This window comes from Chiloscyllium plagiosum, chromosome 1, assembly GCF_004010195.1.
Source record: "Chiloscyllium plagiosum isolate BGI_BamShark_2017 chromosome 1, ASM401019v2, whole genome shotgun sequence".
Lineage (NCBI taxonomy): Eukaryota > Metazoa > Chordata > Chondrichthyes > Orectolobiformes > Hemiscylliidae > Chiloscyllium > Chiloscyllium plagiosum.
In genome coordinates this window covers 95,323,208-95,336,115 of record NC_057710.1, presented here as the reverse complement: position 1 = coordinate 95,336,115, position 12,908 = coordinate 95,323,208, and the positions used below count along the sequence as shown (strand labels likewise).

At 40.3% G+C, this 12,908-nt stretch overlaps 1 protein-coding gene across 15 annotated transcripts in view; it reads left to right on the top strand.

The window, feature by feature from the left end:
• The window catches only part of LOC122550847 (LIM and calponin homology domains-containing protein 1-like), a 353,361-nt gene that overhangs the window by 254,889 nt on the left and 85,564 nt on the right, over positions 1-12,908 (top strand). For 10 of the 15 annotated variants that reach the window (XM_043692200.1, XM_043692258.1, XM_043692217.1 and 7 more), the window contains 3 exons: positions 1,939-2,250; positions 4,326-4,583; positions 10,413-10,799. The exons of 1 other annotated variant lie outside the window; for it this stretch is intronic. In XM_043692200.1, coding sequence (XP_043548135.1) covers positions 1,939-2,250; positions 4,326-4,583; positions 10,413-10,799 — 957 coding nt within the window. The remainder of the gene's footprint in view (positions 1-1,938; positions 2,251-4,325; positions 4,584-10,412; positions 10,800-12,908) is intronic. 4 more of the 15 variants (XM_043692265.1, XM_043692283.1, XM_043692275.1 and 1 more) reach the window with 2 other exon arrangements.

Here is a 12,908-nt window from a genome sequence, read left to right as displayed (position 1 = left end):
TAATATTTTGGAAATGTAGCAATCAGCAGTGGGACTCAAATGTAACAGCCCTTGGAGTTGTTTAGAATCAATGAGTTTTACAGCACCGAAAGAGACCCTTTAGCCCATTGCTGGTCATCATGCACCTATTTGCTCTACTCCCGGTTTTCCATCACTTGGCCTATAGACTGGTATGGTATAGCACTTCAAGCTTTCCTCAAAATTGTCTTAATGTTATGAAGATTCCTGCCTCTAAAACCCTCTCAGGTAGTGGGATCCTGAGACCTCCACCCTCTTGGAGAAAATCAATTCTTCAAATTTCCTCTAAATCTCCTGCACCTTAATTTAAATCAATGCCACCTAGTTATTGATCCTCTACTAAGGGCAAATGTTTCTTCTTATGCCCCTCCCCTCAACTTTCTCCTCACTAAAGAAAGAGAAACACCCAGTCAATCTAGTCTCACTTCAAGGCTGAAATATTCCATCCTGTCTAACATCCTGGTAAATCCACTTTACATCCTATCCCATGCATTCACATCCTTCCTATTGTGTGATGACTGGAACTACACACAGTACTGTAGCTGTGGCTTAACTAATGTTTTATACAGCTCCATCATAACTTGCCTGTTCTTGTATTCACTGCCTTATCTAATAAAGCCGTATGCCTTCTTAAACCACCTACCCTACCTGTCCTGGTGCCATCAAGGATGGGATGCACACCGAGGTCCCTCTGGCTTTCTGTACTTCCTAGGGTCCTCTTAATTATCATTTACTCCTGCTTGTTAGCCCTCCCAAAATGCATCACCTCATACTTTTCAAGATTAAATTCTATTTGCCACTGTTCTGCCTATCTGACCAGCCCAGCCATATTGTCCTGCAGTCTAAGGCTTTCCTCAATATTCCCCACACTGCCAATTTTTGTGTGAACTTGCTGATCATATCTTCAAGATCAAGGAACCCAGCAGTGAACTCTGTACTATGCCACTGGACACAGGCCTCCAGTCACAGTAACATTCTCCAACCTTCATCCTCAGCTTTCTGCCACGAAGCCGATTTTGGATCGAATTTGCCAAATTTTCCTGGATTCCTGGATTCTCCCACACGAAAGTTTGTCAAAAGCCTTGCTGAAGTTCATGTAGATTATATTAAGTGCACTAGTCTCGTCTACATACCTAGTCACATCCTCAAAAATACAATCAAATTTGATTTATTTTACTTTCTCTTCCAAACCCATCCAGGAATTCAAACTTATATCCCCCTCAATCCCCTGCCAAGATTCTATATCCCAGAGCTAACAACCCTACTGTTCCCTCAACCATGACTGTGTGGTAGCGATTATACAGTATTTCAATATGCACTTTCCACTTTTTCCTTAAATGCTACAGCTCACATCCAGTGCTGGCTCTGACAACACAAGTGAAGCATACCCAAAAAAAAAATCACAAGTGACATTTTTAATCACTGCATCAATTCCTACCAAGAGCCTTCTTTTGTTTAGGTATGAGCTGTACAGTAAACGATGCAGTGTTCTAATAAATTTGAGATTAAAATTTTTCAAGATGAGCCATCACATACAATTTAGCAGAAAATTGTGGATGCAAAATTGAAATCAAGAAGTGAGAAAACACGTGATTAACTTTCGTGTTTCATCTAACCCTTTCCCTTGGTGCGAAAGCGCCATCAATGCTTTAAATTTTTTGAATATTGTTTGCTTAGTGCCATTGTGGAACAAAATAGCATGTACATGAAATGGAACTCAAATTATAAAGGACTGTGTGAAAACATGCATGAAGAAGAATCCATCTGAGTAAAAATTAAAACACTGACAGTTGCTTTTTAAGCACTAGAATAGAGGGGCTTTTCAGCTAACAGCACTTGCCCTTGCCCTTGCTCTGCTGAAAAAATGCTATTCTTTCTATTGGATGACAAATATTTACAAGTTTTGCCCCTTTATGGTAGACAAAAGCGGCAAGATGAAAGCTGTGGGCAAACCACTCCAGATATCATCCTCCGCAGGGAGAATGCATTTTTGACAAGCTATCAGGACAATGAGTCAGACTCTGAGGAGGAAGAACAAAAAGTTCCAGATATTGAGAAAGACGACCTCGCATTGAGAAAAGCACAGATGCATCAGTGCAAGTCCAAAGTTGTGGTCAATCAATTCTTACCTGGACCATGCACAAAAAAAGATAGGGAGCGCTGGAAGAGTATTAAACAATCTGCATATGAAGCTGTCAGAGCTTCACAAAGTAAAGAGCAGAAAATGGACAGGTGTGCATTATATTAGGTACAAATTGGTGTCTTTCTGTCCATGTAGCTGCCTTATTATTCTCTATCCCTCCCTAAAACCTTTCTGGTCACAGCCTAATGATTCTGTGTCAAGATGGACCAAGCTTCCTGTTCAGACCATTGAATGGTCAGTGAATGTGCTGTGTGGCTGCTGGAAATCTATATCAGTTAAAATGTAGCCTATAATTTTAAAAATTTCAACAGCAAACTGAACAGATATTTAGCAGAGAAAGCAATGGAGTTGTTGGGAAAAATAGTGGAATGTGCAAGCTTTTTTAACTTTGTGACTGCCTAACTGGATCACTGTCATTTTTCACAATCTCGTACATCCTATGCTCTTATCAACTCATATCCTGAATACTTAGATATTGATCACCTTGTTAGTGTTCACCCCTTCCTCTTTGTGTTTCTCGTCATTTTTTTTTAAAGTGAGGAAGGTAGCATTATTTACTAGACTGGTGCACTCACTAGGTACAGTCACAAGCTGTTTCTAGCTTCACTTTTCTTTTGGGAATTTGCTGCTATTTTGTAACCCATTAGAACTGAAAGAAAATTTCAGAGTAAAATGGGGAACCTGTTCTGAACAATCTGCTAAGATGAGCATGAATTCAGTAGTGTGGCCATACTCCTGCCCAATTGGTTGAATGATCAATTCATGCTCGTGGGTAGTTCTCCAGTGGGAGGTGAATTTTAATTTGAGTCATGACAGAGGGAAGGCTTCTGAGTGGGATGCCTACCCAGCAACCCACAGGCAATTGTAAATATTTTGTGGGTCTAGGAGAAGCATTCCCACTAACCGTTTCCCCCAGGAAAGCTCCCGCCCATGATTAATGCTGTGTAATTCTGCTATTTAAATAAAAACAAATGTAAGACTATGGGAAAAGGTAGATGAATGATACTCATTTGGAGAACTAGTGCAGACATGATGGATGAGTGCCCTCCTTCTGCACTGTAATTCATCTGTGATTTTGAGATTCAGTGATTGGAATGTGCCTTCTCACCAGTTGTTGTCAATGAGTGGAGTGTGTACCATTTAATTGCTCACTTGAAAGTCACATCAGGGAAGCCTTGACAGTAAAAAGGATGGTCATTTCTTTCTCTGCTATTTTTATCTGCTGGGTGTTTTGTGAACAGGGTGGTTGGAAGTTGAAAATTATGTATTAGTTTCCTCTTGGTTTATGGAGCAAAACTGTGCATTCAAAATATATTAAACAAATATTCAAAAGGTTTCATCAAGTTATCCTAAACATGTATATGCAATGGAGGAGAAATGCCACTGTTGGGAGTTCATTTGAACTTATGTTTCTCTTCTGAGTATAAGTCATTCAGTGTGTTTCAACCAGTTCTTCATTTATTTGCAATTCTCAATTTAAAACTCTATATTGGTTGAGAGTTTTAGTCAGCTGAAATATCCTTTAATTCCACGCTTATGCATAACAGATGCTGGGTAATTAGCATTAGTAGGCCACGCAAGTTTACAGTTGTGAATGAATACCTAGCTTTTACATGAGAAAAACACAAGATTTTCACGATGAGGAATATGGCAAACAGAGTAAATAGATTAGTCAGCCCCTCAAAGCTGTTCCATGCAATTAAATCATGTATTCAACTCTATTTACCTGCCATTGCTCCATGTCCTTTCATATTCTTAGGTAACAAAAGATGATCGATGACAAATTGAAAGTTGTTTCAGCATCCAAGACCAAGCATCTTACTACACTTTGTGAAAAAGTGCTTCCTGATTTCATCCCTGACTGTCATAACTTTAATTCTTAAGATTATGTTCCTTGTTCTGGACTTCTTTTTCCCTGTCAGAAAAAAAAATGTTTTGTTATATTATTTAATTTCACATATGTTCATGCTGCTGTACAAATTCACATGATTTAATTCTCAAGAATGCACACTGCGATATCTATGCTGCCACCTGTTCCCACTGTATTTTACTAATCTATTGCAATCCAGCACATGCCACAAAACTTCTCTTACCCATTTGTTTTCTCTCTTCTGACTTGATATTCTGTGCTTTTTCCTCCTTTTACCTACATACAATTGTTCAGCCAAAGTCATATTCAGGTGACAGAGAGTGAGTTGATTGTCCCACAAAAAGCAAGTATGCTGCTGGAGTCACAGCAGGAGAATGACGCCAAGGTGGAAGAGCAGCAGAAAGGCCCAGATATAGAGCGTGATGACCTGGCTCGGCGAAAGGCCCTGGGTGGCTTTACTGGTCGGCAAAAGCCTCAAACCTTCAGTCCTTCCTCGATCACATCAGCTGATATGGAAATGTGGCAGAAGCTCCAGCTTTCTACTGACACCAGGTTGTTATCGGCCTTCCCTTCTGTTGTTTCGAATAGAAAGCTGCTGTTTCATATTCTCCTTTTTCCTTGAACTAATTTTTTGCGACTGAAATAATATGTACTTCCATAAGATTTAAACTATCACTTGGAAGTGTAATAATTGCTTGTGTAAGAACCTCAGTTAATTGCTGAAATTCTTGTTTTAATTTATTAGATTCCCTACAGTGGAAACAGGCCCTTTGGCCCAACCAGTCCACACCAACCCTCCGAAGAGTAACCCACCCAGACCCATTTTCCTCTGACTAATGCACCTATGGGCAATTTAGCATGGCCAATTCACCTGACCTGCATATCTTTGGATTTGCACCCGGAGCAAACCCACGCAGATATGGGGAGAATGTGCAAACTCCACACAGACAGTTGCCTAAGACTGGAATTGAACCCGGGACCCTGGTGCTGTGAGGCAGTAGTGCTAATCACTGATCCACCGTGCCGCCCATTAATTTAATGCAGCCAAATTCAGGACATCATTATGCAATATCAGTGGTATAGTGTTTACATAACTTCTTTCTGGTACATATACTGTCCCTCTAAGAAGCAAATAAAATACAACTTACGTAGCTTGTTATTGTACATCTCATTATATTGTTTGACCTAAAATATCTTTAATTAGGGTGCCATTCCTGCATTAAAACAAAATCAAAATTGCAAGTAATTAAACCAAGTGATCCAAGGGAGACTGCATTGCCATGGATTAGTATATTGCTCTCTTTAAATCCCAGGCTAAAAGGAGGATGGTGGCAGTATCCTCGGATCAACACCTCAATTCTGGCATACTGGTTAGGATAAAAATCTCACCTCTTGGCGTGTTTTTAATAATACCCTGGTGTGATCAGGGTGGCCAAATGAAATGGAGTTAAACCATACTGTCAAGAAAGATTATGGACAGTTTTGCTGTGTATTAACATTAAAATTGTTCAATGCCAAGTATCTCTAATTTGTCCTATTCTGGAGGCAGTCAGTCATTTTTAGGGTATAGTTCCTTACTTTCCTTCCATTTGTGGTGACGTTTTGACATTATTTCTGTCTGCCTTTCAGCCTCATCAAGGACTGTCAGAGAAACTTTATTAACGGTGAACTAAATTGGACTTTTTCACCACACTCAGATCTCAGAGTTTTGAATTAAAACTATCCATTGCGTCAGTCTGCAGGCAGATTAAAGATACAAATTCACAGCCAGTGAATATAGGAATAGGAGTAGGAGTAGGCCATTCAGCCTGTCAGACCTACTCTACTATTCAAATAAATCATGGGCAATCTGTATCTTAATTCTGTCTACTCAATCTGGGTCTGAAAGCCATAAATATTTGTCTGACAGATATTAATTGATCTAAGTTTTTGAAATTTTTAATTAACTTAGCCTCAACAGCTTTTGGAAGAGAGCATTCCAGATTTGCATACAACAGCTTTGGACATTAACCCTTGAATAGCATAGTTCTAATTTTAAAGTAATTCCACTTGTTCTCACTGCCTCCCTGCTCAGAGAGGAACAGATTTTCCCTATTACCCTAACAAGTACTTCAATAATGTTAAGATTCTCAAATTAAGTTTCTACAGTTGGGGAAAGTCTGTTGTTTGGTGGATGCTCACCACACTTCCTCTGGTGAAAGGTATGTCAGGTAGATTTGTTGCTACTATCCTCCTCCTAGCCTGGGATCTAAAGGGCCTGACAAGTAAAGGGCCTGTAACCAGTGGAGTGCTACAAGGATCGATGCTGAGTCCTCTACTTTTTGTCAGTTACATAAATGATTTGGATGCGAGCATAAGAGGTACAGTTAGTAAGTTTGCAGATGACACCAAAATTGGAGGTGTTGTGGACAGTGAAGAAGGTTACCTCAGATTACAACAGGTTCTTGACCAGATGGGCCAATGGGCTGAGAAGTGGCAGATGGAGTTTAATTCAGATAAATGCGAGGTGCTGCATTTTGGGAAAACAAATCTTCGCAGGACTTATACACTTAATGGTAAGGTCCTAGGGAAAGGTTGGAGGATCTGAGCTATAGGGAGAGGCTGAACAGGCTGGGGCTGTTTTTCCTGGAGCGTCAGAGGCTGAGGGGTGAGCTTATAGAGGTTTACAAAATTATGAGAGGCATGGATAGGATAAATAGGCAAAGTCTTTTCCCTGGGATTGGGGAGTCCAGAACGAGAGGGCATAGGTTTAGGGTGAGAGGGGAAAGATATAAAAGAGACATAAGGGGCAACGTTTTCACACAGAGGATGGTACGTGTGTGGAATGAGTTGCCAGAGGAAGTGGTGGAGGCTGGTACAATTGCAACATTTAAGAGGCATTTGGATGGGTATATGAATAGGAAGGGTTTGGAGGGATATGGATCAGGTGCTGGTAGGTGGGATTAGCTTGGGTTGGGATATCTGGTCGGCATGAATGGGTTGGACCGAAGGGTCTGTTTCCATGCTGTACATCTCTATGACTCTAAGTCCAGTGTGATAGAGGAAAATTACTCTAACAAGAAGATGCCATGTCTTAAACAGGATATAGTTTAATGAATGATGGCAATCAGTTATGCGATTTTTGAGAAGATTTGTAGATCAGGTTGAGGTTCAGGTTGTAAGTGTGCTTGCTGAGCTGGAAGTCGCATTTCAGAAATGTGTTCAGACATTTCAGCAGCATACTAAGTAACATCATAAGTGAGCCTCTGATGAAGTACTGGTGTTATGTCCTGCTTTCTATATGTGCCTTGGTCTCTAAAGGTGGGTGATATCATTCCCGGTTCTTTTTCTCTGTGGTTGGTAAATGGGGTCCAAATCGATGTGTTTATTGATGGCGTTCCAGTTTGAATCCAGGCCTCTAGGAATTCCTATGCATGTCTCTGTTTAGCCTGTACTCCCTATACCAACAACCAGCAAAACGAATGTCATTTACAAAATACCGTGCAAGGACTGTACAAGCATTACTTTGGATAGACAGGCAGAAAACTAGCCACCAGGATACATGAACACCAACTAGCCACCAAAAGACATGACCAGCTATCACTAGTATCCTTACGTACAGACGAAGAAGGACACCACTTCGACTGGGACAACACATCCGTCCTCGGACAGGCTAAACAGAGGCATGCATGGGAATTCCGCGAGGCCTGGCATTCAAACTGGAACTCCATCAATAAACACATCGATTTGGATCCGATTTAAACCCCTGAGAAAAAGAACCAGAAATGATATCACCCACCTTAAGAGACCAAGACACATAAATAGAAAGTGGGACATAACACCAGTGCTTTACCAGAGGCTCACTGATGATAATACCTAGTATGGTGACAAAACATCTGAAAACAAACCTTCCAACTCAGTGAGCTAACTTACAACTCAGAAGTCAATTATGTTACATTGTTCCTGAGACTATGAGGGTGAGACCTAAATGGTAGGTCAGTCTACTTCAAGATCCCACCCAAATCTATAAGACATCATCATATTGGGTGGTGCTTAATGCAGTCCGCATCATTAACCCTTCAGAGTCTAACATCTTGTACAAAAAATACCAGCTTATTCTGTGCAACCTGTCCTCATAACGTAATCCTTTTAACTCTGGTATAATTTTGGTAAATCTATACCCTCCTAAACTTTCCTGAAGTGTAACCCCTAGATCGGAATATACTAGTCCAGTAGGCTGTCTTCAAAACTCTGTGCAGCTGTAACATAACTTGTACCCCTTCTATCCCAGTCCCTTTGAGATAAAGTCCAACATTGTAATAATCTTTTAAATGACTTTTTGTACCTGTCAACTGGATTCTGTTTATTTCTGTGTTTGTACCTCTAAGTATTTCTGCCCAACTATGGCTTCAATTTTCTCACCATTTATAAAATGTTCGTATATATTTTTCTTAGAAACATATTTTTGATTTGCCTCAATTTTATTCACTCATTTAATCTATCAATGCCCTTTTGACAACTTTCTGTCCCCATCTACCCTATTTATTTAGCTTCAAAAGCATGTTTGGATAAATTCTTCTCTAATCCATGATCCAAATAATTTATAAATATAGTGCAAAGCCTTGATCACCACATAAATGGGGACACTCGTAATTGTATTGTGCTAATTTGAGTACATAGTCAATTTTCCTACTCTCTGGACAGGTTACTGTGTTATTACCAGCAGTGATAATGAATAGACAAGCGCAAATAATTGTATGGGAGGTGAAATCTCCGCTTTGAATGGTGAGATGGTAGGAGGCAATTAAGATTAACATTGATTGAAGGGGGTTCAAGCTTTGTGACAGTAAGTAGTGGGAAGCTATTTGAAATGTATTAGCATGCTATGCATATTCATTAAAACACAACTTTGCAACATAAAACAGTACCTTTGTAAAAATATGAGTAGTACGCAAGAAACACATCCCTTCTAGATTCACGACTGGTTGAATGTGGGATACATTAAGTGACATGTCTTCCTGGTGGAATTGGACTCAGTAGGAATTTCTCAAAGGAAGCTTTGTGTGACCACGAGAGAAGAAGCGTTGGTGTATTGAGATTACGTGATGGCTGTCCAACAGGATCAGGCCTTCGCTAATCAAGAGAAGAAGGGTTGGTAATGGCAGACCCATGAGGGTGTGTGGGAGACATAGGGAGCCAAACTATGTCATGAAGGTCAATATCCAAAGGCAGCAGATCGATCACAGTTGTGGGAAGTTTCAAGGTTGTTGAGGGCAGGTCATTGGTGAGATCCTGGCAGTTGAAGGTAACAGTGAGAGAGTAAAGAGTGTTGAGTGAAAGTGATGATTAACGAGGGAAGGTCAAAAGAGGGTGCAGGGTGATGGCGTCAAGCTTTAAGCTTCACTGTGGGACCATCCGGTAATGTGTCTGCAACAATATGCAGACTTCCCTGAAGTACAGCTTGAGGATGGATATGTCCATGATGCAGTGGGTAAGACTTGGATGTGGCCATTGCAAAGTATCAAACTTCCCCACAAATCAAACCTTTTGGGCCTGGAGGGTACCCCTTGTGCTACCACTATTAAGACATCGGACCTCAAGACATCCATTCACATAGCCAAAGCGTTACTGCTGGTTGTAGAGAAAGAATATCTGCCCAGTTTCCCTTCAAATATGGCAACTGGACCTACAACCCCATGCGATACCAGCAAGGTTGTCTACTTCCTTACTGGCCCCATGCATGACTGCTGAGGACCTTATCCTGAAATGATTAATTGGACAGATGCCATCTAATTGACTGTAGGTCCTCTGCACTTCTGATCCCACTGCCAGGACACTCCACACTACTATAAGATCCAGCCTTTGTCTCTCAATGAGGTACTGAGTTGGATGATCAACCATGATCATATTGAATAGTGGAGAAGGCTCAAAGTACCAAATGGCATACCTCTTATTCTCTATGTTTCTACATTTCCCAACCAATTCAGTATGAAAGCCTTCAGTTCGAGACACTTTCACTTTTGTTGATAAAATGGCAGAAGGATTCAAAATGAAATAACTGTATGTCCTCACAGTACATAGAACTGCATAAATAACTGTTTTAATCACAGAGATTTAGAGATCTATATCATAGAAAAAGGCTCTTCGGTCCATTGAGTCTGTGCCAGTCAGAAACAACCACCCAACTATCCTCATCCCATTTTCCAGGACTTGGCCTATAGCCTTGGTTGCCTTGGCGTGTAAGTGCACATTTAAGTATTTGTTCTGAAGGGTATTTTTTTGTAGGAAATTATCACTGTTCATTAAGAAAGTGACTCTTGTAATTAAACAATACAAGCTAGTGTTTAGTGATTTTTATGTTGTCTGTTTCTGATCTTCATTATTCTCCGCAACACCTTCCAGTGAGGACACTTCCAAGCCAAATAAAAAAGTTTCTGAAGTGAAGCCAATGTCTGAAACTGAAGTAGAAAAAGCAGCTCAAGACAACCCTTCCTGCCGAAAGGCAAGAAGCAGGACAAGTGCTTCAGGAAGCTGCCAGCGTTCTGTGCATTTTGGTCCTGTGACGGAGATAGATCAGCAATACTGGGAGAAGTTAAACATTGCTGGGACCGGTCCAGACAGCGAAGCACAGAAAGGGGCAGACGGTTGTACTATCAAAACCTACACCTGCCATCTCTTACCCTCAGTTGCTTCGACAGTTATCCTCAATTCACAGGACAGTATAATAGAAGGTGAATCACAAGTCATTTCTGGCAACAAAATCAGTCTTGACTCTCAATGTGAGCTCAGGTACATTTTGTAACTTATCTAGTTAGTCTGATTCAAGTGTGGTTCAGCAATTGTAGTTGCATGTAGTATAATAAGCACTTGACTGAGCATGGCATTTGCAATATAGGGCTGGAATTTCCCATTTTGTATAGCTGTTGTTTCTTAATGAAACCTAGCTTTATAAGTAGCTTTATTTTATTAAAACTTCACCCCTCTGTAATATAGATAGCTTGGTATGCGTTTTAATGATAACAGATATGAAAGTGGATTTTGCAGTAACCTAGACATTGTTAGCTGATCATTTGTGCTGGTGGATAGTTCAGTCATTAATATTAACTCGCTAAAGTTTACAGAAATATATGTGCTTTTTTAATAGCTTAGTTATGTTTCACTTACTGCTAAGCTGTACTTAACCCTTTTTATGGTATGATTGGGATACATTTTGTTTACTCTAATATTAGACCATTTGTAATATTAGAAAATATGTTGCTGTAGAATGTGAAATATTGGCTCAGGATTAAAAATTGCTCTGATCTGTTTTAGTACCATTTGGAAATTTTGCACCCTCAGATTCATAGCTTATTGCCATTTAAGGACAGTGAAAACTATCTACAATAATAATTTGTAACATAGCTGGTTCAAGACCTGCAGACTATAAGGTGAAAGGTATGATCACCCATTCCCCAGCAATCTTCCTTGTAAATGTATTTGAGATATTGGAATGAAGTGTAACTTTGCAAAATGTGTGAGCTTCTGTGCAGGTGGCAGGGACCCACTAACCTCTGCTTTTAATCCAAGCATATTCTGTAATGCACAGAAATCCCTTTTAGGTCATTTTCTTCATTAAATATGTAAAGTGCTCATCATTTGTCCATTTTAATCTTGAATTATGAGTTTAACTGTATGTACAGTGGTTTTCTGGTCTTCCCAGGACCTGTCAGGGAAAAGCAGTTCAGATTACAATGAGGCGTGTTGGGTCTGAGCATTATAAGTATTGAGATCTGACATCTGCTTCTTTGCCTAAGTCTTTAGGCTTTCACTCACAGGACTAATTCAGCTGCTACACTTCATAGCTGAGATCCCTCGGATAATCCACTGATTCAATCCACCATGGACCCTAGATGAGAAAGATGTCCAACAGGACCACCAAGAATAGCAATAACAGGAGTGACCCTAACCTTCTCCTTGTCCACTCCACTGGGAATTAACATAGAGCTCCAGCTAGCATGGGATAATACACCCAACTATAACCACTCCAGTTAGGAAATCTATTGTTCAGAAATCCCAGTTGTCTGAAATGTTTTTGAGCAGACTTGAGCAGTCCCTTAATGTTACAAGCATCATTTTAGTACAGTAAATGTACAGTATGTTGGGAATGGAAAACTTGGAAGATGCATGGCATATTCCCATCTGTTGGGCTTGAAAATTGTTAGTTGGACCATTTCCCAATTTTAAAAACTGTCACCTCTGCTCATCTACCTGGATTGTTCATCTTCAGATTTTCCAAATCCCAAGGCAGCATCAGATGAATGTGAATGCCAAGTGGGCTGATTGTAAGGCATGCCTTGATTTGCTAGGACATCATCCCAGCTCAAGAATATAGTTTATATCCCTTAACCCTTGCCCTTCAGATTCACCATGTTTTTCTATGACCTGTCCATGTATCCTTCATAACCACTCACCCATAATGCATTAAAGGCGGATCTCAGGATATCTTTGCAGTAGGAATTTAAAATAAAGCTTCTAACAATCTAATAGAGTTGTTACATTCAATTGTATTACATATTGAAAAAACTCTTCCATAAAACTGATTCAGAAATGCTGACGTTCCTCAAGTGTTCAATCTCCTTAAAATCAAACATTTAGACACTGAGAATATCAAAGTCAGAATTATAGAATGATTGCAGCACAGAGGAGGCTGAGACCTGTCGAGTTAGTACTGATTCTGACAGGGCTTTCATCCTCTGCCCACAAGTCTAGATTAGAGTGGTGCTGGAAAGCTCAGCAGGTCAGGCAGCATCCGAGGAGCATGAAAATCGATGTTTCGGGCAAAAGCCCTCATCAGCCCTTCATCCTCTGCCCACAGTCTTGCCTTCTTCCTTTGGTCCTGCCACATTCTTTCTCGTCAGA